Source organism: Zonotrichia leucophrys, chromosome 2 (assembly GCF_028769735.1).
Source record: "Zonotrichia leucophrys gambelii isolate GWCS_2022_RI chromosome 2, RI_Zleu_2.0, whole genome shotgun sequence".
Lineage (NCBI taxonomy): Eukaryota > Metazoa > Chordata > Aves > Passeriformes > Passerellidae > Zonotrichia > Zonotrichia leucophrys.
The window spans coordinates 106,611,842-106,638,447 of NC_088171.1; the positions used below are offsets into that span (position 1 = coordinate 106,611,842).

Sequence of the window (26,606 nt, forward strand, 5' to 3'; positions counted from 1 at the left end):
TCTACCTGGATTTAGTTAGATTCTTGCTACTGCCACAGTCCAGGACTTTTTATTTTCATTTTTATTCTTCATGAGCCAAAAAGGAAGAAGTCTTTTCCTACAGAAGCAACACGCACAACATCATGATTGTTTGGAACATAGTGTGTTTTTTTTTCTTTTGTGCTAGTTTATGTTAGATGTGTGCTAGCACTCATCTAACAAGTCATTTCAGTGTTTTAGTATCCTGGTTTGAGTTTATGGTGTCAGGAATGGAGTGAAATGTGCTATACCTTTATATATTCATATCTAACTTTTATCCATTTTTAATTCTTTCAAGGATTTAAAAAATCTTGGAAATTTCTCTTTGTGAAGAGTTGTTTAAACTTTTAAGGAGAAAATAGAGAAAACATTTTAAACTAATATTATTGAGAATTTTAGCATTATCTTGAAAATGCAGTGGGTAATAGGAAGTTTTCTTCCTGTTGGTGGTTTAAAATAAGTAGTGAGCATGCTGTTAGAGATCATGAATGTTATATCATTAATGGTACAATGTAGCTCTCAATCAATTTAAATGATCTCTTTTAATATCATCTTAAGATCACCTGAAAGAGCTTTTATAGAAATCTTTCTCTTTATAGTGTAATACAGTTAATGCATAACACTGAGTTTTAATTTTCATTCTCAGATGAGGAGGGCATTTTGCTCATTCTACTTGATGATTTTTAAAAACTTTTTCTGGGTTTTTGTGATTCTTTAGGCCATCAGCTGCTAGAACATTTTAAATATGTACAAACCTGAGTGAACAAAAAAAAGGTCACATCAATGTGGAATTGATTAAATTCCAGCTGTTGATAATCCATCATGTTTGACCTATGGTGCTGGATTACAGCAGGATATGATGTTTGACTCTGCAGTAATACGTCCTCATTTGAACAAGCATTTCCAGAGTGCATTGTTTCCATTACTGGAAATAAAATGCCATTTCCACTTTTAAATTCAGTTCTTTATTCAAATAAGAAAATGGTCAGAATTTTGCTTAAAACATACTTCTGGGATTTTTTGTGAAAATTTTTACTATTATATAATTATACCAAAATGCTGACTTACAGTTTTAACTGTCCTTTTGAGAGTGTTGTTTTTTATGAAACAAATTTGGCTTAAAAGCAACCAAATAAACTTTTATTCCAAAAATTAAGGCACTTTCTTTTTTTTCGCAGAACTAAATGGCTGAAGGAAAACATTGCTTTGAGCTTAGTTTGCCTTTTTTTCAGGGTAGGTCTTAGGTCAGGATTAAGATTTAAAGTATTGAAATGCCAGCTTAGAATATGTGATTAAAATTGGCTTTAATGGTTGCTTTTCTAGGTCTTATGTCAGCAAGGTTACTCTTTTATCTTCAGATAGGATTTATTTGCTAACCCAAGGATTATTTTTCTTCTGTTGTTGTCTCATCAGATCTGGAGAGAGACCATCCATCAGCTTGGTCAGTATTTAATCTTAGTGGAAATTTAGAAGTTCAAGTGCCATTCTACATCCTTGATCCAGGCCAAAACCAGATCATAGGCACTCATGTGAAGTCAGAAGCAGGACAGATGATAGGCATGGTGACTATGTTTTGGTGATATGTTGTCATTAACTGACACTAATTTAATATTTATCTGACCTGTCCCTTTTCCATTTCTGAATGTGCCTGTGCAGACCTGAGCAGTGTTTCAAAATCAGAGGTGGAAGGAGAGCATCGTGCAAATGAATACAAGGTTTTCATGTACAACAGTACTGTGAAGTTGCCATACTTCTGTTTTTCCCCTCCAGTTTTATTTGCATGGAAATATGCAAGGAGTGGTGCTGGGTGGCAGTTCTTTAAGCATTGGCTGACTTGCAGAGCTCCTGATACAGTACACATTTCTGAAGAGTAGGTATAAGGTCACTATTGTAAATGCTCCACAATGGGACTACAAGCAGTGGAGCCCTGGAAAAGGCAGGACATTGTCTATATGCTTCCTTTATTTCCTCTTGAACTTTCTAAACCACTTGTGTTGGTTAAATCTGTATCAGTGAACATACAGAGTGTTATCAGCACTTGCTAACATGCATGTCAAATGGGACTCCCAAGGATCTTAAGATGCAGAGGAAGAAAGACAATGTATTAATGTTGCCTGCTAGTGAAAACCTGGTTTGAACAGGCAAATGCCCCTTGAGAGATTCAGCTGACCAAAAGTGAGAACGTGAAGCATAATTTTTTTTAGGAGTTTCAGAACTATTATGCTTTCCTAGAATAATACTAATCTTTGCACTGAGTGGCCATACCAGATGACATGTAATGTTTGTGTGGCTGATACATCTACTCTGAAACTTAACAGTGAAGTGGCAGAAGTTACTCAGACAAAGGGTATCAGAAACTCAGTAAGAGCAAATCTTGCCACCGTCCCCAGAGTATTCACCTATTTCTGCCAATGGCTAAAATCAGGCTTTCCATCAGCATTTTGAGGGCATTGCTCCACCTGTGCAGTCATAGGTCTGGGTTTTGCCATGGCTCTGTCAACAGAATGGCTGCCACTTACTCTGCTCAGTGTTGTTGTCTAGTAAGTAATTTCTCCTATGGAGATAATGTCTCTTTGCTAATTTAATATCTCTGGAGGTACAGCTGGTGCTTTTCAGACTGTGTTAAGTAGCAGGTTAAATTTCAGCACTAACAGAAAAGTTGGGTTATTTTCCTCCTGGTTCTCTCTGCACTGATCTAAGTTAGCATCATTCAGCAAAGCAAAAGTTTCTGAAATGGGTTGCAAAGTGCAATACCTGCTGCAGTGATGCCTTGGTGTGTGTGTGTATAAAAGGGGCTTGCCCTGGAAAGTAGTTGTAAATGCTACATAAATGAATGCACAACAAAAAAAATTTCACTTTTTTTCTTCTGAGATGTGAGTTATTATCATGAGAACATGCTCCATGAAGTGCCTGAATTCCTCCCATTTCTCCTTGAAGTTTTACTTTCTACTGTGAATACAGTATACAGGTATTCAGAAGCTGATGTCTGAAATAGATGTGTGAGGATGGAGGCTGCATGTAGCCATGGGATTGTCATGTGCAGAGCTGGTTAGGGACAAGTATTTCCAGGTATCTGTTGCACTGCATTATTTGCCATTTGCATTTGCCTCTTGGTGGTCCCAGTTGGTGTGACCGCTGTTGAATTGTTCCTGCCTGACAGCTGAATGGGCCAGGCATGCCAAAAGATGCTGCTCTGAGTTCATGGTTGAGAGCTTGTATGCACTTGTGGTTTGGAGTCTAATAAACTTTGCAAAGTCTTAGCTTCAGGGTTATGACATTTATGAGGTATGAGCAAAGATAAACTGCTTGGGTGTATTTGATGTGAGGGCTCTGGGAGCAGTTACTTGACAAACTGCTGACTGCAGTCTCCCCCATCAAAGTGAGAATCTCCTGCCAGCAGATGGTTCTCAGTTGAGGTTGTTGAGGGGGAAATTCCAGTGCAGCTTCACTTTAATATTGAGTGTACCTCAGTATTGGTTTGCTTTTATTGACAGCTCCATCCATGTCATAGTTTAATTTTTAAATGACCCTTAGAATCTATCTGTGTTTAGCTTTTTCTGTAAAGGTAATTTTTATTGATGTCCTGGTTTTTAGATAGACTGTGGACTATCCCAAGACACTTACAGTAAGACTTCCTGTCTTGTAAGACCCATTTCTTCTCTAGTGTTTGGGAGCCCTCTGTGTGATACACAATGAGCACCTAAGGAAGCCAGATGAAACTCTTGGCCTTGGAAACCTTGAGCTGATGGAGCTCTTTGAGCTGTTTCAGACACTGAATGAGCTACCAGTTACAAGTATCTCCCCGTGCTATTTGATCGCCACAAACTCTGGAGTAGCTTGATTCCATTGCTTGGAAGGTCTGTCAAGTAGCAAATTCATCTGGAAATAATCTTAATATGAGGGAGTGGGTGGCTGGGATTATTATCAACCAAAGGAGTCCCAATGTAAAGGGTGTTTGCATTTTCTCTTCCATGATTTTGATAGGCTTTAGCTACAAGCACAATTACGTGCTTGGAATGCATCACAAATATTCCAGGGTGCTGCAAAAGCAGCTTAGTTGAGTGATACAACTTTTCCAGGTTGAGTACTGTACCCTTAACACACCCAAGCAATCAGACCTGTTCTGAAATGTCAGAGATGGCATTTAACACAGTCCTTTGCAGGTGTCTTAATGCTCTTGAACACATTGACAGGTGAAGTAGCCAGCTGAGAATCTGGCCTCTGATTTTAGTGGGAATGAAACTGCAGAGACTAACCTTCTCCCTGTGCACTACAGAAAAAGTGTTAATTTGCATTAGTTTTATTATTGCTGTACTTTTATAGAGTTAAAAAAAAGCTCCTGACAATATCTATCTATATTCTGTCACCAGCTCTTCCATGTTGCATATATCCTTATCAAGTTTGCAAATTCTCCTCGTCCTGATCTCTGGGTCTTGGAAAGATCGGTGGACTTTGGAAAAACTTATACTCCCTGGCAATATTTTGCTTGTAAGTATTAATCCTTGTGTCACTGGTCTTTTGGGAACAGGTTTCTTTAATAATTTCCTCAGTAGCAGCAAAATCAAACTATGGGGTTTGCTGAAGATTTCACCTGCAGAGAAGACAGTGAATGTTAAATATGTTTATCTTTTCTTATTTAGCCACAAGAAATTAGTGGTAGGAGTGTATGAGTATGGTATTTTGAAAGTGTAACTCAGCACATGAATATTTTTCACTTTTTTAGAAATTTCTGATTTGTTTTGTTTCTCTTGTTTTTTGGGAATGTCAGAACTTCGGTGTCCTTCATCCCTTGGGACCCCGGAGTTTCTTGCAAAAATCAAAGTGAAATACAAATGCAGTATTTGTATTGTAGTAGCTATATAGATTTTTTTTCTGGTGATGATATGAGAAATACTGTGCCATGTCTTGTCAGGCACCACTGATTTGCTTAGGAGGAGAGATTATTGTTTTGAGGACTATCTGTTACTCTGCTGTGCGACACAATCGCCATTATTACTCTATTACTGGGAGAATTTACCTGAAAGCATAGGGGGTACCTGTCTGCTATTTTAAATTAGAACAATAGGGCCTATTTTATATAAAATTAATTTTGTTGTTGCTTGACTAGACTCGAGAGCAGATTGCTTGGAGCGCTTTGGAAAGGAGGCAAATCTTCCCGTGAGGAGGGACAGCGATGTCCTGTGCACCACCGAGTACTCTCGCATTCTGCCTCTTGAAAATGGAGAGGTAGGTGCTTTCAGGAAAGCATGTGTGATGCTGGAAGCAAACATCACTGGTTTCAGAAGTTTGTTGGAAGTAATTTTTTAGTTATGACTGCTTGAATCTCTATCAGGAAGTCCATAACCTAAACCTCAGTGAGATTTTGGGAGCATGACCTGACTCCTCCTAATTTTCACCATTCCCTATGGGGGTAGGAGCTGCTCAGGGAAACCTCATATTTGATATTTATCATCATTTATGTACCTCAATATAGCCATGTGCATTTGAAGCTGTTGACTGCATTTTCTGAGTTCTTCCAATAAGCATGGTAATACTTGGTACAGAATTGCTCATGTTAGTGAAGGCTGTTGAAACAGATATTTATCATTCAAGAAATAGTAGCTGTTAAAAAAATTTAAAAACGTTTATTTGTATATATTTATATGTAAAAGCTACAGGTTTATAATATAATAAAAGTATTTGGAGAACATTGCTTTGATTTTAGCCATTGTTCCTTGCTGGGCAGAACTGTGACTTGTAGTCTTGTATTACTTGAATGAATGTTAAACTCCTGGATGTGCTGAAGGCTCCTCCTGGCATTCTGGTCTTACACCTGATCTTGTTAGAATCCAGATCTGGACTCCTCAAGAGTTATTAAGAGTTTTGAGCAGATGGATCTAGGGTTTCATATTAAAATAGAATTTATTTGTTAAAGTACCGGTAAAGTTTTCCTAATCAGATATTGTAAAGAATAATTTCCACAGAAAAGCACTGCTTATGCCAATCCCTGTTACATGCTCAGTGATTTTTCTTGAAGGAATTGTGCTGCGATTGAAACAATCATCATACCCTTGTTACATGCTTCAGAATACAGAAGCCATTTGAAAATAGAAATCTGTTATCTGGGTGGTTGTAAATAAATTCAAGTCTTTTACTGAGCCCTGTACTTACAAACTAGGTTGTTCATGCAATACAGATTCATGATTGCTGAGCTGCTGGCAGCTGTTTCTTTAAAAAATAAAAAATTATTGAATCCCTTGTTTTGGAAGTCAGAGAAACCTGCTTTCATGTGAGGGGATTTTCTAAAGCAACACTGTGTACTTTCTTCCAGAAGACCATTAATATGCTCGCAGGCACTGGACCTGCTAACAATAATATTTTCCAGGAATGTTTATGCCTTCACCCAAAAATAAATGTGCTTTGGGAAGGAGCCAAAATCTGATGTTTTTAATCAGGGTAAACTTCCATTGACACTGTCAACTGTTCGAACAACTACTTGCAACTATTCTTATTGTTTTTTCCTATTAAAAATGTACTTTTTGCATGCTATACCTGCTGTTTTCAAAACAGATAGAGGTACTTTTTTTTTTTCTGATTTATTATATGGATAATAAGAATACAGGAGGCTTCAATGCCAACAAAACTATTTTTCCCAATATCCTGACTTCAGTATGAAATGCCTAATTGTTACGGCAAATATATTCAGAAACAATAATAAGTTTTTGGACTCTTTTGTTGCTTCTGCTTTATGCTGCTCTTGGCACTTGGATCTGACGTATTTTAACAAGAGTGTGCTTATTTCTTTGTTAGATTGTAGTATCTTTGGTAAATGGCCGCCCGGGAGCAAAAAACTTCACTTATTCCCCTGGTCTTCAAGAATTCACAAAGGCAACAAACATCCGCCTCCGCTTTCTCAGAACTAATACTCTGCTTGGACACTTGATATCCAAAGCTCAGCGGGACCCCACTGTAACTCGCAGAGTAAGTGCTGTTGTCACTGAGGTGTAAATACCCAACAATCATACCCTGCGTGCTAGGCACCAAAAAATGGTCTGAGCGCTTCAAGTTTTCAGCATCCTGAGAATGAGATTTGCACTGACCCACTTTGAAATCCCCATATTTTTCTCCAGGTTTGTTTGAGACAAGAAAGTAACTGGGCCAGCATGGATTTATGGAGGGGCAGTAATGATTAATGATTTTGTAACAGATAATTTTCATTCCCTGATTTCTAATATGGAAGGAAGCTGAGTGGATCATGGAAGCTATAAAGGGCCAAAGCAAAATGATTCTATACTATCTTATGCAGAACCGTGGAACTAAATCTCTTCAATTGTATTTGGCACTGTTTTCAGATACTTGTTTTCAAAAGGTTTTCAGAAAATAGTACCTGAGTTTATGAAGGAGTAAAAATCAAAGGCCGTACTTGGAAGTTGCTCTCTTTCCACAAATCTTTTGAGATCCCTAGGTATTTTCAGTGCATTTTGGGCTATCCAAGAGCTTGAAGGCCAGAGTTCCACTCCTGTTCAGTGGGTAAATATAAGGAAATGCAGGGAACACCACACAGAAATTCATATACTCACTGAGATTTCAGACTTCATATTGTATTGCTATTTTTAACCTTTTCATTTAAAATGAAGATTTGGTAACAATTGGAGGAAACCCTGGGGTGAGGCACCACACAAATGTCTGCACTGAAAAAAATAAGGCTATTCCTATTATTTAACAGCACTCCCATTAAATGTCCTTGCTGCCTTAAGTAAATTGTAAGACATTGCTCACAGGCAGGGGTAAATGCAGAATGCAGTTTACTTGGCAGGCAGCACAGCTTTACTGTGAGGAACTTCTGGTGTTATCCTGGGCATGGGTTGTAGGATAGATGAATGAAATCTCGAGTGTTTTATTAAACTCCCAAAGGAGAGTAAAAACTTTTGTTGTAGAGACCTTCCAAATCTTGCAAACCTGATGTTGATATTTCTGACACAATACCAGCAAGGAAAGATCTGTACATACTTCTTGTGCTTGTTCCACAGTATTACTACAGCATAAAGGACATCAGTATTGGTGGTCGGTGTGTTTGCCATGGCCATGCTGAAGTCTGTAAGCCAAAGAGTTCTGAAAACCAATACCAGTAAGTAAATGGAGCCTGACATTTATCTGAGAAAAACAATACATGAGTGCTTTCAAATGACCTTTTCTGATTATAGAGTTACATAGTTTTACCGGGATTTTTTTTCTTTATATTTAAAAAAAAATAGAACCTGCTGATGATTGGCAAGAAAACATGTAAAGAGTGATTGTATGTGAAAAATAATAATAGAAAATCTTTAGGGTTTTTTTAGGTCAGGTTTTTAATTTTAATTGAAATACAAGTTTGGCAGATTAAATAATTTGTTAGAAATCCATAGTTCTTTAAGCTGAACATCACCTTCTGAAGATGATATCATCAGACATGAGTGGATAGCACCTTCTTACATGAGGAATTAGAAGTCTAACTCAGGAACAAAATTGGGGGAGGATAGAATGTAAGAGAGTAGAGATAGTGCAGAAGGTAATCTCACCCCTGAGGAGTTGCAGCTGTGCTAATTACCAAAGACGAGGAACAGGCCTGTGCCCTTAATAGGCCACAGCTGTGTCCAGTTAGGATGAGTGCTATAAAAGAGGGGGTTAGCTGGTTGAGAAGGGAGCTGGAGTTTGTTGGCTGGACTGTGGGGAAGGCACGTCAGTGTTGTGAGGAGATACCCATGAGCAATCACCAAGAAGATATGGAAGTTTTGTGATAACAACACAAAATCAGCCAACTTTGTGGAGATATTGAGCACTATAACTGAGCTTATGCAAGATCCCATGGCTTTAGATCATTGCTATAAAAACAGAATGAATGGAGTATTCCTTTTCCCTATCAAGTTTGTGACTTCTATGTTGATTTCACAAGGAGTTAGGTCAGGCTTCTTGGCTTGCCTGCTGCAGGGAAGTAACTATAAATTATCAGCCTGTCTCAAGCATATTTTAAAAACCTGCTTTAAACCAGCTCTTGCTCTTATCCTTAATGACATTAATAGAAACTTTTATTAGGATGATGTAATATTTTCAGTTACGTTTTAATGAAGAGTAAGGGGGGGGGAGATGGGTGCCTCCATTCCATGTGTCTGTGCTTCAGAAAAATAAGTAAAGAAGGTGAAAAATCTATGTAAATAGGATGATTATACTGGAAAGTTCTATTGCCCTTGTGCTATTAGACTTCATACATAAGAGAAGAATGTTGTAAAAGGCCTCCTGAGTCCCAAGGCCTTTGTTCCTCCTGGTATTCAGTTACTATGCAGGATGGTAAGACCTAGCTCATAATTAGACCCTGCCCATTAGGTAGGCTATTCAGCAAAATAAATCAAAAACCTTCTTGCATTTTGTTGGTGAATAGTGTGCACTGTCTTAAACATAACAGGATCAAGTTATGATCTTGATTTATGAAAAACACCAATAATATTGTTGTAAACAAAGCATAATGGAAAAATTATGAAGGCATGCATTTAAAGGTGATAAATATTTTGATTACTGTAGGCCAACCAGCTTGAGCCTTGGAACAAAGTTAAAACAAGATAGATTCTAAACTACTGTGTATCAGCTTGATTTAATAATCTACAATAGTTTCATAATCTAGTCTATAGAAACCAATTATAAACATTTTCTGTAAGTAATGTGTTCTAATAAACTCATAATCACATAACTGATCGATCTTGAAGAATTTTAGGAAAGTTCCAAAATGTTCTAGTCTACTGATTGACTTCTCTACATGTGAGGTTTATGAGGTCCTGTCTTTTTCATACTATATGTAAGTCTTGAACTGCAGTAAAATAACGAAAAAACCAATTATTTTTAATTTAAAAACTGAAGAGATAAATTTTAAGCCCAGCTTCATTAAGAGGCTTTTATTTCTGTAGGTTTCAGTGTGAATGTCAGCATAACACTTGCGGGGAAACTTGTGATCGCTGCTGCCCGGGATATAATCAGAAACGGTGGCAACCTGCAACAGCTGGGAGCACAAACATATGTGAACGTGAGTAGCCATAAAGATGCTGGGTTAAAAGAGATATTGACAAGAGGGTGGGAATTAGCCATGGAACACATCTTCATGGAACATAACCATGCATGCTTTAACATTTTGTTTTCTGTAGAGAGAAAATGCTTTCCATACAGGAATAAAGAAACAAAACTGCAGTGAATATTTTTTATGTTCTTCTTTCTTATTAAACAGAGGGAGTAATAATTTGTGTGAGAATATGTCATAAGAAAAGTAGAAGACTTTTTTTGTAGAGCATTGAGTCAACATTTCTTCCCAGTCATAGCTGCTCTGCTTGGATGCCCACAGTCTGTCATCAGACAGAGACTGTAGGCACCTTGTTCAGCTCCAGAATGTTCCTTTCCATCACCTGGCCTCTTGGTGTCTGGATTGCAGAGAGGTTGCTCGAGGCTGCTTATGGGTGCTTGAGCTGCCCTCCCTTTCCAGGCTGAGAGCTGCCCCTCTCTGGCTGTTTGTCAGTGGCACAAAGGTGTTTGTGGTGGGGAATCCTGGTGATTCCACACTGGTACTTCTCCCCATCCTTGTGTTTGGGCATTTGGAGGACATTAGCCCTACAGACAGAGTAGTCAAGCTGGAGAAGCTCATTTATTTGCCTTTCTCCCACTCTCCCTGTGTTTCATCCTAAGGAGGTGACACCACAGATGCTCTTTTGGTGATGGGTTTGTACTGTCACACCCGGGTGTTTGCATCCCCTGGGTAGAAGCCAGATGGGGTGGTGCAGAGCATTGCAGTCTCTATGCACAACCATTTCCTTTGTGTCTGGCCTGATCTATTTTTCTCCTCTGCTTTTCCTGAGAGTAGTATAGCCAGTGGGTGCAAACTCTTTAACAGGAGAACCTTATTTGAAAGCCAGAGATGTACCTATATAATTACTCTGAGGAATAAAGAGATGACTTGTTTAATTAAAACTGCACTACAAAGACTTGGGAGGGAGAAGGAGGTTTTCTGTGATTAAAATGTTTGATAGGAGGTAGGCATGTTGGGACACAGTTTTTGAACAATATTTGAAACCTCATTCAAGTCCCCCTCTTTAAAAGGAAAAGTCTTTTTGCCAGAAAAGAGACAGACAAAGAGCATAAATAACGTCATGATTTTTGAAGAATGAGTGTATAGAAGATCACCTACAAGATTCCAAGCCAAAACCACTTCATTTCTAACTATCTAAAAAAAATCCTTTTTAGTATGGATTGCTCCTAGCAGTTTGAAGTGATTTGTTGAGAGCATTTGCCAGGTGCAGGCCTCTTTAGCTGGCAGCCAGTAGTGAAGGAATTAAAACAACCTTATTCAGCTTTCCAGAAACCTGAAGTTCCTTGAGAGAAACTGATTGAAAGAGGTTGGTGGAGCTTGTAGGGATCAGCCCAATATTTTGCTGGGGGCTTCCCAGTATGTATGGATCAGCAAATGGCCCAAAGAGATGAAAAGGTGCTTGATGAGATAGAAGGGGTTTCTGTTCCCCTACAAGTGAAAGTGCTGCTACTGTAAATTTTCCATTGCTGTTGGAAGACATAGCTGAACTGTAGCTCACAGGTGGTTTGACCCTAGAGGCAAAGGTGGTTTTATTTACATTGTAATTTACCTATATATATATATATATAATATTCTCCTTTTTTTCTTTTTCTGACTAAATATCTTGAGCCAGCATCTAATTTGTGAAATGTTTTATTTTCTTGAAGAATTTTATAAGTAAGAAAACCCAAAGATTTTCATAGGATGTTACTTTCTGGCTAGGGAACCCAGTCTTGAACCCTGTCCAGTTATTGTCAGCAGACCATAAGGGAGCCTGATGGCACCTCCTCAGCTGTGTGGTTGGTAATTTCTAGGAAAAGTCTTCCTAATCCACAACTCTTCAGATAAAAAGACACAATGCAGAGAATGATCCAGTTTCTCTTCTCTTGTCTGTATGATTATGTAGCAAGACACGGAAAATCTATTGTCCCCGAGTTATGCTCCCAGTTGTGCCAGGAACTTGGAATAGAGTTTGGCAGGATTGCCTCCCATGTGCTTCCCTCATCCTGAAGAAGGGGCAGAGCCCTTAGCTTCTGTAACCCATTGTCTTCCAGGGTATTGTGTCCCCTGGTCCCGGTGAAGGGAGGGTTTCCCCAAACATGAAGTAATAGCTTTGTCAAGTCATAACTTCAGGAATTTCCTGGGGAAGTAAGTTCCTCTAATTAAAAGATCAGCTAGCACCTAGATGCTTAGGGAGGCCTGTTTTTGCTACCTGCATTCTTTCAAAAATATTCCCATTTGCCTCTCCAGCCAAGAAGGAAGATCGAATCAGAAAATGAGGACATTGAATGAATTCATGGCCCTTTGGTTTATTCTATTTGTTTGTTGTTACAGTTGGTTTCTACACAGAATTATAGCCAAGTTTGCTGGTATATCTGTAGCTACAGCTGAATATGAGAGTTCTTTGGTGTAGGTATTTTTATTTGAATGTATCTTATCTATAATTTTGATTAAAGGTTTAGTGCACATAGCATTAGTCCAGATATATTTTTGAGACATGCCAAAGTAAACATTTGAGTATGTTTTTGATAATTTAAAAATCTACTGTGATCATTCTTCTGGAGCTTCCTAGTTCTGCATTTATGCATAACTATATAGTTTTGAGTTGGTACAACTGTTGCCTTCTCTAGTAAGACTAGCTGCACGTTTTCTTCATGTCCACATTATTGCACTATGTTTCAGGTATGAAAATCCAGCATGCCTGAGTGTATGTACACATTTAAAAAAATCTAATCTACATTTACACCTCTACCAGAGGTAAATGCTGGAGATTGCTAAACTCCAGCATTACAAAGAAAGCTGACTTGGAACATTACTTTTTCAGCCTGCAACTGCCATGGACATGCCACTGATTGCTACTATGATGCTGACGTTGATCGGCATCGGGCAAGCTTAAACATCCATGGGCATTATGAAGGTGGAGGAGTCTGCATTAACTGCCAGGTAAAAAGGTCATTTTGATCAGTTAAAAAAAAATGTTCACACCAGTAGTTTTGGGTCTGACCAGTCCAGATAGGCCCATTTGTCTGATGGTGTTTCTACTTGTACTCCAAGTGTGGAAAAAGGTGCATGAAAATAATCTACCTTGTTCAACTTTGCTTGGTAATGTGTGAAAGGCACATAAAACTTGTATTTATGCTCTGTCCTATGAGATCAAAATAAAACCACACAATCAAAGCAAACAATTTGGTCAGCTATAAAAATTTCCTTTCCTTTTGTTACAAAGTCTGCCATTTCCATCCTTAACAGAAGGAAATAAAATTAACCAAATAAAATGCCAGCTCAAGCCAGCTGGTTCCTTACTTCAGCAAAACACAGAGGACTCTCTCATCAGCAGAAATAAAGGAGGATCTAGACTATACCAAGATGGAAAGTTATAGATATTGGGAAAGCACAGAAGCTTGGAAGAGCCCTCTGGAATCCTTTTGGATAGTGCTCCACTCAAACCAAGGCTGGATGCAAAATGATACCCAGTTGCACTGGGAAACACGCAGTTGAAGTCTGCAAATTTCTGAGGATGCACTTTACACACACTCTGGGTAATCTTTAACAGCACTTAATCGCACTCCTGTTCAGCAGGAATTTCCCCAATTGCAGCTTGTGATAGTTGGCTTTTGGGCTTGTGCTGTGCTTACATGAGAAGAGTTGGTTCTGTCTTTTGTGTTGAGGAAAGATGCCTTAGGCAGGGGAAAACGGCCATCAGGCACCTTCTCCCTCCACACCAACCAAGTTCATTCCGTCAGTTTCCCCTGCAAACTGAGTTGATGAGCTCCATAAGTATCTCAGAGGCTCCATTGGATCGAATCAAAAGTTGTAAATTTGGAATCAAAGACTTTACACCATGCCTGTCATAAATAACACATTCTTGGAAAGAACAAGAATTTCTTTCATTCTGACTTTGTTCTGCTCTGGCAATGACTATGAGGAAAGATCAAATAAGACTCTGATTAAGATCTAATCTTGGCCTTATCTCTGTGGGACTGAGTGAACTACTTGATCTCCTAAAGTCCCTTACAACCTGAGTCATTCATTGGTTCAGTGATCCTGGGGTTAAATAAATCCAGACTTACTTGGAAATCTGTCTTCCTTTTGTTGTCAAGTCATCTGATGTATGACAAGCAGCTGACCAGAATTTTGCATTGCAGGAAAATTATAATCAGTTCTGTTTCCTGTGAAATCTATGCATTGTGATTCATGTATTGCAATGTTGTGCATTTTAAAATATGGCTGTATTCAAGCAACAAAAAAGGCAAATATCCAGTGTAGATTATATTTTCCGTATTCTTCCCACAATATAATCAGATATTGTCCAAAAGGCAGTCAGAAGAGAGTAGCATTATTTTTACTATCATGAGTAGAAGAAATGTTCTTTGTCTTCCCATTGACATTTCTGTGCAGAACTTTGTTCATCCAGTCTAGTAAGATTTACCATGTTGGTCCTTTCTATCAGCTCTTTGTTCGTGAAAGAACATTTATTTTAATACTACTTCAAATATAGAAAATAGCAAAATTAGTCTAAATCTACAAATCCTAGTTATGTGACTGATATGAATTGTTTGTAATTAATTTTGTGGAAATGAAGTTGGAGTAAATGAGTTTAAATCCAATTATAGCTTTCTTTATTTTTCCTTTAATTTTCATTGACAAAAGGCATGAATTTTAGTTTACTTTTTCTCTTTGTGTCAGGGGAAAGCGAAGTTTTAGGAATGGATGCCTGAATGCATAAGTGATATAAATGAAGTGTTGCACAAAAAATACATAAAATGATACACAATACATAAAATGTTGCACACATAAAATCAGTTTCTTTAGAGTATGATGACAGAGGAACTCTGGAAACCACACAATCCTACTCAGAGTAGGTCTGATTAGATAAGGTTGCTCAGGAACTCGTTCTTCCAAGCTTTGAACACTTCCAAAGATGGGAATGCCGCAGCTACTCATGGCAGCCTGTTTCAGTGTTTGACTGCCTGCATGACCTATTTTGTCCCTAACATCTAATTTAAATTTTCCACGTTCCAATCTGTGCCTGTTGCCTCTCATCCTTTTTCTGTGCACCTCTGACAGGAATCTGGGTCCATCCCCTCTGTGTTCTCTGATCTGGTAGTTATAGGTAGCAATAAATTCACCTGTCTCTTCTTAATGCTGAAGAAACCAACCATCTTCTTGGATGTCATGTGCTTCAGTCCCTCCCCATCTGCATGGGTCTGCCCACAGCATCTCTTGTTGTATCTCAGAGGTCCTTGAGTTTGATTTGGGGATATTTTGCCCTAGGTAAACTATGCTGGATATGTCCCATTACTTTCCTGTCCTTTGTGTGTTCTAAATTTGTTAACTGGATCTCCTTTGCCACTGAGCAATGAGCCCCTATCCCCATTAGCTTTTCTTTTGCTGCTCCTCTATTCTTGGAATCTTTTTTTTTTGCACTTCACCTTCCTTGCTAGTTTTAACTCTGCTGAGTTTTGGCTTTCTGAATTCTGTTATATATTTGGGCGATATCTTTGTGTTGCCACCAAGTAGCCTGCCCTGCTTCTACCTTCCATGCACTTTCTTTTTGAGTTTGAGATCAGTCAGGAATTCTATGTTTATCTGTGCTGGCCGCCTGCCATGCTTGCATGTTGGAAAAAACTGTTCTGGTTCTAAGGAGGCTGTCCATGAGAGTGAACTCATGGGTTCCCTTTCCCATCCAGAACGCTTTCACACAGGATCTTGTCAAGCAGCTCTCTGAGCAAGGACAAATCTGCTTTTCAGAAGCCCAGAACTGTAATTCTGCTATTTGTCTTGTTCACTTGTCTCTCATACATTCAAAACAACTTCTGGATTACTTGCACCCTGCTGCATTGTCCTTCTGGCATCTTCCTGAGGTCTCTGGGATGGGGCCACTGATTTGCCACTGGAGTGAGCAGAGGTGAAGAACATGCAGAGTCCTGAGTGCCCTGCTCATGAACTGCTCACCAGTCCAGCCAGGAAATGCTGTGTGCCTGCTCAGCCCTGAATTGCAACACTCCCTAAGGAGGAACTAAACAGGGAGTGGGAGCTGGGAGAAAAACTTTGGTTGCTCCAGGGCAGAGCTTCCTGCTCTGGTTCCCTGGCTCTCGTGTCTGTGAGCTCATCAGGGTGCCTCATGACTGTGATTTACTCAACTTGTACTTGCCATCACTGCTCTAGTTCAAATTGCTTAGGATTTATTTTTCTGGTGTGCCTAAACCACGTATTTATAGAGACAAACACTTTTCTAGTGGAAAATCTATTTTTTGCTGGCTGGACTGTTCAGGTGTTGGTTTCTTCTGGTATTGCTGATCTTCAGGAATATTCAGAAAATTAATATGTAGTATAAGAAAAAAATAGTGTTGCAGTTTCTTGAACAATATATACATGGCGATAAGAAAGTGACCTAAAAAGAGATATTTTATGATATAAGGAGATGTTTTTCCAAAGGTTCTTTTTAATGGGACAAGGGGTTTATAGTGCTTTAAAGAAAAAGTTCAGCTGCTTTATGTGAGAATACCATGATTCAGAACCTGTAGAGAACAGGTGGTTAAAGAACACCACATGATTGACGCTTTACTGCAGTCGTATTCAGTTTTTTCCACTTCTTAGCTGTGTACAGAAACAGTGCAAAGGATGTTATTGTTTCTTAATTCTTCCAGGTTCCTCTCTTTATCTTGTACTATCCTTTTGTTTTATTTTGTGCAGCATAATACGGCTGGGATTAACTGTGAGAAGTGTGCAAAAGGTTACTATCGTCCTTACGGCGTTCCAGTGTGGGCTCCTGATGGTTGCATACGTGAGTCCTTCTCTATGGAGTAGCTTCTCCTGGTGGCTTCAGGGGTTTGGGCTGTAATCAAGGCACAGGATGTGTCTTTGTGGAGGAAAAAATGAAAGGGTGGGCAAAAGATATTGGAGAAGAGCTACAAATGAATTTCTGTATTGCTTTAAGCCTTTTAAATTATATTATTCTCAACTTATGTGTCATATGAGCATATTGAGAACAGCAGAAAGATAGAAAATAGTCCATAAAAGAGTATGGAAGAGATAGGACCATGGAAAAATGGGATGCTGCTACACACCCCACAGTGAGGAGGATGTCAGGACCCCTGGGAAGCCATTCTCATCTCCTGTTCTCGTGATCTTGTTTCTCTTAGCCCTCTGATGTACATGTGAGCTATCCGTTGACCCTTGGTCACTTGAAAATGTTTTTCTATAGCTCAAAAGGTTGCAAGGATCACTACTCTGATCTTATGCAGTGCTGAGCCCATGAACTATAAGTGATGCAATTGGGTAATTACTAATACAACATTTGAAAAAGAATTGAGGTAAAAAGAAGGTGTTTGATTACAAAAAGGCTGAAGAAGCCATATGACAGGCAGGAGGAAACTACAGTTAAGTTGTGCTTGGGGATTGAAAGGAGTGGGAAGTCAGCAGAGCTGTGGTCATAGTGTTGCATGCAGTGTGTAAATGAAAGTGAATAGAGTTGTGCTTAGCCTAGACCATGGAGAGAGATGAGTGATTGCCACAGAAAAATTGCTGTGGAGGAACAACATGCATCTTTTGGAATTAAAAACTCCTAAACGGTCTAAGAAAATAACACGAGCTTTGCTTTTAAGGGATGTATTGGTGGTATGTAAGTACTTGGGAAACGTTAACTCTTTAAATAATTAGTCATTCACATCTGCAGGTTTGTTGTTACAATGCTATTGTGCACTTCTGTAAAAGGCAAATTGATTATTTTCCAAAGAGTGCCTAATTGCTGGTAATTTTACTTAGCCTGCAGTTGTAACTTGGAGCATGCAGATGGCTGTGAGGAAGGGTCTGGCCGCTGCTTCTGTAAGCAGAATTTCCAGGGAGACCACTGTGAACGCTGTGCTGATGGATTCTATGGTTATCCATTTTGTGTCTGTAAGTATACAAGTAAAATTGCCTCTTTTTCTGTATTTTAAATGTACATTAAAGAATTAATGGTTTTCATTGCTCTTGACTTGGTTAATAAACATCTGGTATTTCAGCTTCACGTGTTTATGTGTTCTGATAAATCAGTTGTTACAATACTGAAGAGAGTTGGGTTATTTAACAAAATGATAGTGACTTGAAAAACAGAGATTGAAAAAAAATTCTGAAATAATTTGAGACATCAGGTTTACAACCTGATGAATGAGCTGTGAACTCAGTGAGTTGTGAACTCCAGTCCTAAAGCCCTGAACAAATTGTTTAAACATGTGTCAGGATTTTTAGGGATAAAGACCACCTGCACAGAGAAGTAGAACATGACTGTAATGACTGAGAGGGGAGAAAAAGGGTATATGTTCTCCTTGACACCTCCTAGGATTTGGAACTTCCACCTCTGATAAACAGTGCATTTCCCATAAAAATTACATATAAAATAACTGAGCAGAAAACATAGTGTCAGGATTGCTGCGTAGAGGCTTCTGACTCCATGAAAGGATTGCAGAAATGCATCAGTGGGGTGTTTTGTGCCTTAAGGAAAAAGATGTGTGTTTGATAACTGATAAATACCAAAGGTTGAGGTGGGACAAGATCTGAGGTCTCACTAGAAGAGAGGTAGCACAATAGAAACACAAGAGTAGGGAAAACAATACAAAACAAGGGAAAAAAGAAACCCTGTGAAAATTGAATGTTGTTTGAATCCAATGGCTATGATAGAATATTGTCTGTACACTGCATTCTAGATTATCACATCTCATAAATGTTCTTGAGTGAAATCTGGCATTTTTAAATTAGTTCAGCTCAGGTAGACATTGATCTGAGTCCCACTGATGTGTGTAGATCACTGAGTTTGGATCCCATCTCAATGCAAGAAAATTTAAGAATGGAAAAGACAATCTGGAGGACTCTCAAATAAAAGCTCCTAAGATGTACATGTCATAAATTGTGGCAGTTCATGTAGCAGGTGGTAATGCCACATAGGAGGAGATGGACCTTCAGCTGGAAGCAGGAAATGTGAAATAAATACAAAAATCCTTAGGTAATTTTCCCGATGCTGTCTTGTGTAAGAAAGCTTTCTGCACAAAAGGATAAGGAGCATGAAAGCAACCTGGTGTCATTTCCAAATGATGTCTGGCCTTTCCTACTACTTTTTCGGGGAGGGAACCTTGTATCTGAATTGGAAATCAAAATGCAATGTCTCTTACCTCTTTTCTAAGAAAACTAAAGAAAACTAAGCTGAAGTTGGTTACTAGAGTCATATGAATATCATGCTTTCTATATTGATGGTAGATAACTTCATTGTTTGTCGTGATTTTTAATGAATTTAATGTGTTTGTTTCCAGTGATCCTTACTGTTTCTTTTGTTTTAAAGATACTCCTGTATATCCTTCTACTTCTTCAGTTCCAAGTGATGCTGTGGCTGGTGACATAATAGGCAAGTTCTCAGTGATTTTTCCCTATTTCACTGCTTTTCCCCATGTTGCTATTTTTTACTGTTTCAGTGGTGCCTGCTCTTTTGCAGAATAATAGAATCATTAAGCTGATTTTTAGATAGTAATTTTGCCTGTGTTTGTATTTATCTTTCAAGAGAACCTTTGTTCTTGCCAGAAGTTCATCATACTGTCATGTTTATACCAAACAGTTAGGTGGGCTGGCTCCAGAAGGAGTTATGGATCCAAATAACTTTGGCGAGCCTCTGGCAAACATCTGCAGGAGGAGCTGACCATCTTGTTTGGTGCACTTAAGAACAGATCCATCAAGAGTTTCTGACATGTACAACTTTCTGACATGACAACCACTGCTTTGTGGTGTAAACCTCTTTCTTGAGGCTAGCTGGCCTCTGCCTCTGGACTGTCCTGGCAAATGGCTCTGCTCTGCTCTGCTCTGTCACCTGGCAAATGTGACATTGCCCTTAGCAGTGAAGGACTTTGATTTCTAAGAAAGCTTCATATTTCTTGTTTAGCCCTCTGTAAAGCTGCCTGAAATCCATGCAATGATTCCCTTGGTGGGCTTATGTTTTTTAGCCTATGTTATCGTTTTATGCAACAGAGGCATCATCACAGCTAGCACTTAATCACTTGCATACTTATAATGCATTTCACCCTGGTACGGCATCCAAAATAATTGCCCTGGTAGGCCTCTGGGTATTCTCTGTTTTTTAAAAGGAAGATGAAGAAAAATCCAAAGGAAAGTGAATGAATATAACAGGAGAAAACAGATGAGCTCTTCACCATTTCAGTGAGCAGCATCTGAATTTGAAGACATAAGAAAGGCAGCTGCTTCTAAGTGGAAGTTTTAGTAGAAGTTGTAAATTTTTGCTGTCACACTGAACACAATTACAAATTGTGGTTTTTTGAATGAGGTCATGCATGTAAGACACAGACAAATCAGGTATTTTTGTTCAAGAGTAATATTTACTAAGTACTGATCTATTTTTCTCTGCAAAATTGCAAGGAATTCTGGGATTATATGCACTCACTTTGTTTTTTTCTTTTCCTTTCCTGTTTTAACTAGAAGGAGGCTGCAGACCAGGATATTTTGGCCCCCAGTGTCTGCGTAAGTGGCGTAGTTTCTTTGACTCTTGGAGCCTGTGCTCCAGGATAAATGCCAACCTTTGGCTTCCAAGGGAAATAAGAACTTTAAGATCATAATACTGCAAATGTTTTCTTTACAAATGTGCTCTTCAGCGTGCCAGTGCCATGGTGCAGGAGTGCTGGGCAGTGACTGCGATGGAAATACCGGGCAGTGCAGATGTCGAACAGGATTTGGGGGTTTTTCCTGTGATACCTGTGCAGCTGGCTATTTTCAGTACCCCTTCTGCCAGGGTAAGCCAAGCATTCCCTTTTGGCAAGCATATCCAAAACACCAAGTTTTATACTGGAGGATGAAGTTATTTTGCCATGGAGATGTATTCATAACAGGCTCTCCCACAACTCACAAAAGTCAAAGAAGAATAATGTGATGAGGGGAGATTTTGATCTAAAAATTCCCCTGTTTCCTTGGTTGCTGTCTGCTGTTTGATGCAGCTGCCAGACTCTAGTTTGTGTTTGGATTTAGTAACATTGATTAAACTTAGAATAAATTTGGAAATATTTCTGTTACACATCCTTGGAGTTTTTAAAAAAAAAAAAAAACGTACTTAATATGAGTTTGCAACCTCACTTTGATGCACAAGGCTATCCTATCTAATCAATACTATAAAACTGACTGGTTTTGAACTTTAATAGCTGTCTCTGTACTGTCTTTTTAGGCCATTTATTGACCACTCCCACCTGAGACTGTAAATCTAAACCATTAATTTTTTGCTTCAGTCCCAGAAGTGATGGAACTACTCTCAATAGTTGGCAAACCACTTGGAATTGATAAATCAGACTCTCAGTGGGGCCAGGCCAAGTGTAGTGCTTTGACACTGATAATTGAACTCTGAGCCAGCTTCCTTGCTCTTTCATTAATGTTTTCCTTCTTCCTGAATTGTTACAGATGTGAGCAATCAATAAAAGCTGTAATGAATCCATACAAATCTGATGGGAAAATTGTCATACTGTTGAGCATCAGGGAGCAGGGAGTTGCTTTTACTGCTATTTTTTTCAAATGTATTTTTATTTCAAGAAAGATAAAAGAGCCTGTACAGAGGCTGCCTCTGAAATATCTTTTCTCATTGGCAGTGTGTGAATGTAACTTGATGGGTACCCAGCCCGAAGTCTGCGATTTTCTTGGGAGGTGTCTTTGCCGCTCAGGGGTGGCTGGACTTCAGTGTGACAGCTGCCAGCCTGGCCACCACTCATTCCCTGCCTGTCCAGGTAAGGCTGCTGATTGCATGTACAGCATCAAACAGTGCCCTGAAAAGGCAGACAGCAGTGCTTTCCAGGACATTAGCCAGAGTTGCCCTTTTACTGTTCACAGCAGTAAATGGGCAACTCCCTCTTGTGCTTTTCAGTGAAATCCTCATATATTTTAATTCTCCAATTTCAGGCCTTTTTTTGCCCTCATAGTCAGACTGTTTGATGTACTCTCAGTCAGCACAACTGTCTTACTAATAACCAAAGCATTTGAGAGCTGTTTTCACATGGAGGCCCACAGCAACAGGGCACGCTTGACTGCTGAGGAACCAGCATAGCAGAACTGTGAAGCACTGGTCTGCTTTTGCAGAGACTCTTTGGGACCTTGTTTGGTACCAAAGTTTGTTCTGAAAATCTGAAGCTCTTATTTTGCCCTTCATGGTAGTTTCTCACTCATTTTAAGATCATGTGACAGGAGCTAACCCAACCTATGTCCATGTAGGCGTGAAACATGAAAGATCTCTATGGAGTTTCCCACCAAGGACTAGCCTGCTTTTTTACAAGACAAGGAAATTAATGGAGCATAACTTTTGAATATCATAAGGGTCTTGTGTGTGTACGAAGACTCCCATCACATCCTACTTGGCCCTAAGTTTTGCCTGCCTTTAAAGTGAATGAGAGAGAGGGCCCTTAATCCTTAGTGATTTTTCCATTGAGAAGGAATATAGAATATTGCAGAGTTCTGGTATGTGCTGTTTCCTGTGTTTCCTGTGCTGATTAACAAGGTTTATGTATAAAATTATGATTTGCTTTCTTCTCTCTTGTTATTTTTGGCTGTTGACTATGTCAGTCTTCTTCCTTTGGGCTTATACAGTTGTTTATCTCCTATAAAGGGACGGCAGAATTTTTTATGCCCTTGTGCCCTGGTTTCAGCTGGGGTAGAGTTTATTTTATTCCTAGAACTGTGTACAGTGCTGTGTTTCACCTTTTTTCCCCATCTTCTCCCTATCCCATGGGTGGCGTGTAAGTGGCTGTGTGTACCTATTTGCCAGCTGGAGTTAAACTGTGGCACCTTGCAAAGATGGGCTGTGTTGTGTTACCAAACACAATGGGTGGAATATGGAAACACCATGTGATTGTGGGTTTTATGGTCTGGAATAGATGAACATTTTTAATGAAAAACATGAAATCAGGATTCTGCATTGGTACACACTGTTCAGTGGTTTTAAAATAACCTTTTTTTTCCTAAAGCAAAATCAAGTAGCGACCTTAAAGCAAATCAAACCTGTATTGAATATGTTTGATCTTTGAACACCAAAAGCTGAAAAGAGACATAAAAGCTTAAAAGAGCATGCAAAAACAAATTGTGAAAGACAGATAAAAATAGTTGAAAACACAGTCAGTCAGATTACTCAGAACTGCTGCAGTTCACAGTTTGTTCAGTTAAAATGAGCTGCCATGGGTTTAAACATAAATTAACACAGCATGCTGCAAGCTGTGGGGGAAAGTGAGCAGCCCAGCCTGCTATTCCTGTAAGGAATTGTCATCTTCAAAAAAAAGAGAGATTTATGTTTTTTGGGCTGCTGTGACTAGAACTAATCTCTCTGGTCGTAACTTGTTGAACTCAATAGAAGCTTTATTCAAATAAAGTGATATTGAAACAAAGCCTTTAAACAAAACACTAATACTTAAAATTAGGAGAGAATGCTATATAGTAGTCAAATGATAGAGCTCTCTGGTGTAGATATTGTTCTTGGAAGCTTCAGTGTTTATATTTCTCTTACACTGACTTCCTAGCAAGCTCTGTGTCTTTCCAAGCATCTTTAAAGTAAACACAGCAAAGTCAGATTTCTTTGACTGCAGCAGAAAGAGGAACCAAAAGGGGGAACCAGAAACATGAACATGTAGCAGAAGACAGTGTTTGCCTTGTATTTCTGTCAGCCAGCCATTTCTGGCAGTCATAACATCCAAGTGGTTAACTGCAGCACTTCATCTTGTACCTGGGACAGCTGGGATGCCCAGATGGGGTCCCATTCCTGTACCTGTGAGGTGTGACCCTGTGGAACATTGCGGCATCATCTCAAGGAAATAGCAGGTCTTGTCTTTAGCTGTTAGCCCAAAATGGTGGTAACACCATGAGAAGTTCGCTGTTACAGTTGACAGCATGCTCTGAATATATTTTTTTAAAGATTTTTTTCCAGTATTTCTGTCATGTGACATTCCTCCCAAATGTAAGATGGATTTATGTCCCTTACATGTGTTTTGCAAGGCATCAAACCAGATCTCTCAGCTGTGAGTTACAGAACTGCAAGAACCAAGATTATCAGTGGACAATTGCAGAATAACTGTTTCGGGATATTTATTTTTGCTGGTGAAATTATGGTTTGTCTGGTTTTCTGAACATAAATGATTGATTTACATTCAAAGGTAAGTTTTTTGGCAAATCCTAGATTTACACATGCATCTGGTTTTTTTTCCCTTTGTGCAGCATGCAGTTGTGATGGTATTGGCTCACTGGGGAATACCTGTGGTCCTGGAGGGCAGTGTCCATGCCATAGTAACTATGCTGGGCTGAGGTGTGACCAATGTGCTCCAGGATATCACAGCTATCCCAGTTGCTTGCGTGAGTAAAAGCCTTCCCTACTTCTACCGGGGTTTTCCTTCCTATTTCTGCAACATGGAAGAAAATAAATCTTCTCAAATATATTTCCATTTTGATGCCACAGGAGCTTCAAGAAAATATCTGTCAGTTCCATAGGTTAATGCTGTATTTTTCCAAGTGAATGCTTTGCATACAAACCCAAATACTATAAATCAGGCTAAATAGACATCTAAAAATCATTCTTAAAAGCTTCTGCTGTCTTAAAGTATTTGAATCTCTCCAAGGTAACTGTATTAAAAAGCCCTTTCAAGCTCACACCAACTACATTGTGCTTCTGCACTACTACATTCCACAGCCTCTGTTTTCAAAAGATCTTTCAATGTGTTTGTTTTATAAAGGTGTCAACAGCGAGTGTGACCCTGCAGGTAGCATTGGTTCTCACTTTGTAAGTATTCTGCCACAGCAGCTAACAGTGCGTGTTAATCATTCATGTGTCTTTGCTGAACACATCCAGCTCATTACTCAAGCCCTGAAGCCTGCTCTTAGGCTCTAAAAGAATTGCAGGAGCTTGTTTGAAGAGTAGGAGTAGAAATAAACTTTGTGTTTTGCTTTTTGATCATACCAGTGCGAAATCTTGTCAAGGATGGGGGTTTTTTATCTTTTATATATAGGATATGCAATCTGTTTATGTCTTTTTGGTATACTCTTAACACTAACATATGCACGAAGATATAAACCTGTGCATGTCTCAAAGACCTTCTGGGTCTGGGTTGCAACAGGTCTTTCAGCGTCAAATTATTCTTGAAAAATCATTGCATCTTTGTTGCCATTCCGCTATTATTGTTATTAATGCGATGCTGGTTATTATTGGTGTCTTAACAGTGTCTTGAGGTGGTGTCTTCCACCAATAAAGAAAAGATTAAATATGAAAATGAATTAGTGTTTTTTAAGGAAATACTGGGGTTTATTCTTTGTACAAACCAGTTAATACTTTAGAGCACTTCTAATAAGGCTATAAAAGAATTGGAAAGTACGTCCTTTGGGACCCTTGGAATAAATTAGGTACATAAAAAATACGCAGTGTGGAACAATTCTTTGCTGACAGTATGAGAGAAAAATCTAAGATGTCTGAATTGGCCTGAGATCCATGGATCTGTAAAAGTCAGTAAACTGCATGAGCTCTTAACAATGTTAGGTTTTTCTTAGTAGTAAAGATCAGTAAGTTTTTTTTTTATGGAGCAGGTAAACCCTTATTAGCTCCTTTCTGTTGTTAGGGGTATTGTCAATGTCTCCAGCATGTTGAAGGTCCTACCTGCAGTAAATGCAAACCCTTGTACTGGAACCTGGCCAAAGAAAACCCTGAGGGATGTACAGGTACGGCTTCATGGCGTATCTCTTTGGCTTATGAAATGTAGTGATCTTTATTCTCTGACACTGTCTGTGGTGCTCTTTGTGACTTTCACAACTCTTGTTAACAGCATGTTTCTCATACAGCTTAATTGTAAACCCATGATACCAGCAGTTACTTTCAGAACCAGGCCATAATTTCCTGGGTGTTTGCCTAGTGCTGAACCAGGGTGTGCTCTGAAGTTCCAATGATGTTCACTTCATAGGGCCCTATGGCAGATCTACTGGGGCAAGACAGGATTTTTACCTGTAATCCTGAAACCAGAATTTGGCTCATTGTTTTGAGGGGAAAAAAGTGCTTTTTCACTTTGTTATATCCTAGCTTGGAGTGTAAAGCCTTCTTGTGGCCTCAGGGTGTGACAGATCTGTTACGGTTTATATCTGTATAATAAGCTGTGATTGTCCATGTTTTCCAACAGGGAGAGTGTGTTTTTAAGGCAGATAATAATAATTAATGAAGATTAAAAAGGGTAAAAAAAAAATAAATCTTTAAAGTACTCTCCAACTGTTTCCTTTGGAACAGATTCCACCACAACAGCCACTTAGGAGTAGTTTTCGACTGATAATAGTATCATTACATTTTTTATTTTAGATCTCTAAATACTTAACTCCTCAAAAATTATGAACTGCACTTTCCATGTAATTCTCTGCTTTCAGTCACAGAGTCGTTACTGGGTTTGTCCAAACTTCTGGCTCAGCATAGTTCCTCCCTGCACTATTTTCTCAATTTCTATTTCATATGGAGAGTTGACTTGGTCCCAGAGTGTCATTGCAGAAAAGAAGGTTGCCAGTCAGA

The 26,606-nt window shown here is 39.0% G+C and overlaps 1 protein-coding gene across 6 annotated transcripts in view; it reads left to right on the forward strand.

Moving 5' to 3' along the window:
* LAMA3 (laminin subunit alpha 3) overlaps positions 1-26,606 on the forward strand; it is a 106,234-nt gene that overhangs the window by 12,297 nt on the left and 67,331 nt on the right. For 4 of the 6 annotated variants that reach the window (XM_064705978.1, XM_064705979.1, XM_064705980.1 and 1 more), the window contains exons 3-17: positions 4,389-4,506; positions 5,126-5,244; positions 6,808-6,978; positions 8,028-8,125; positions 9,933-10,048; positions 12,903-13,021; positions 16,775-16,865; positions 17,846-17,977; positions 19,395-19,457; positions 20,537-20,578; positions 20,710-20,847; positions 21,688-21,822; positions 24,290-24,424; positions 24,802-24,848; positions 25,678-25,777. In XM_064705978.1, coding sequence (XP_064562048.1) covers positions 4,389-4,506; positions 5,126-5,244; positions 6,808-6,978; positions 8,028-8,125; positions 9,933-10,048; positions 12,903-13,021; positions 16,775-16,865; positions 17,846-17,977; positions 19,395-19,457; positions 20,537-20,578; positions 20,710-20,847; positions 21,688-21,822; positions 24,290-24,424; positions 24,802-24,848; positions 25,678-25,777 — 1,624 coding nt within the window. The remainder of the gene's footprint in view (positions 1-4,388; positions 4,507-5,125; positions 5,245-6,807; positions 6,979-8,027; positions 8,126-9,932; positions 10,049-12,902; positions 13,022-16,774; positions 16,866-17,845; positions 17,978-19,394; positions 19,458-20,536; positions 20,579-20,709; positions 20,848-21,687; positions 21,823-24,289; positions 24,425-24,801; positions 24,849-25,677; positions 25,778-26,606) is intronic. The other 2 variants (XM_064705977.1, XM_064705981.1) reach the window with 2 other exon arrangements.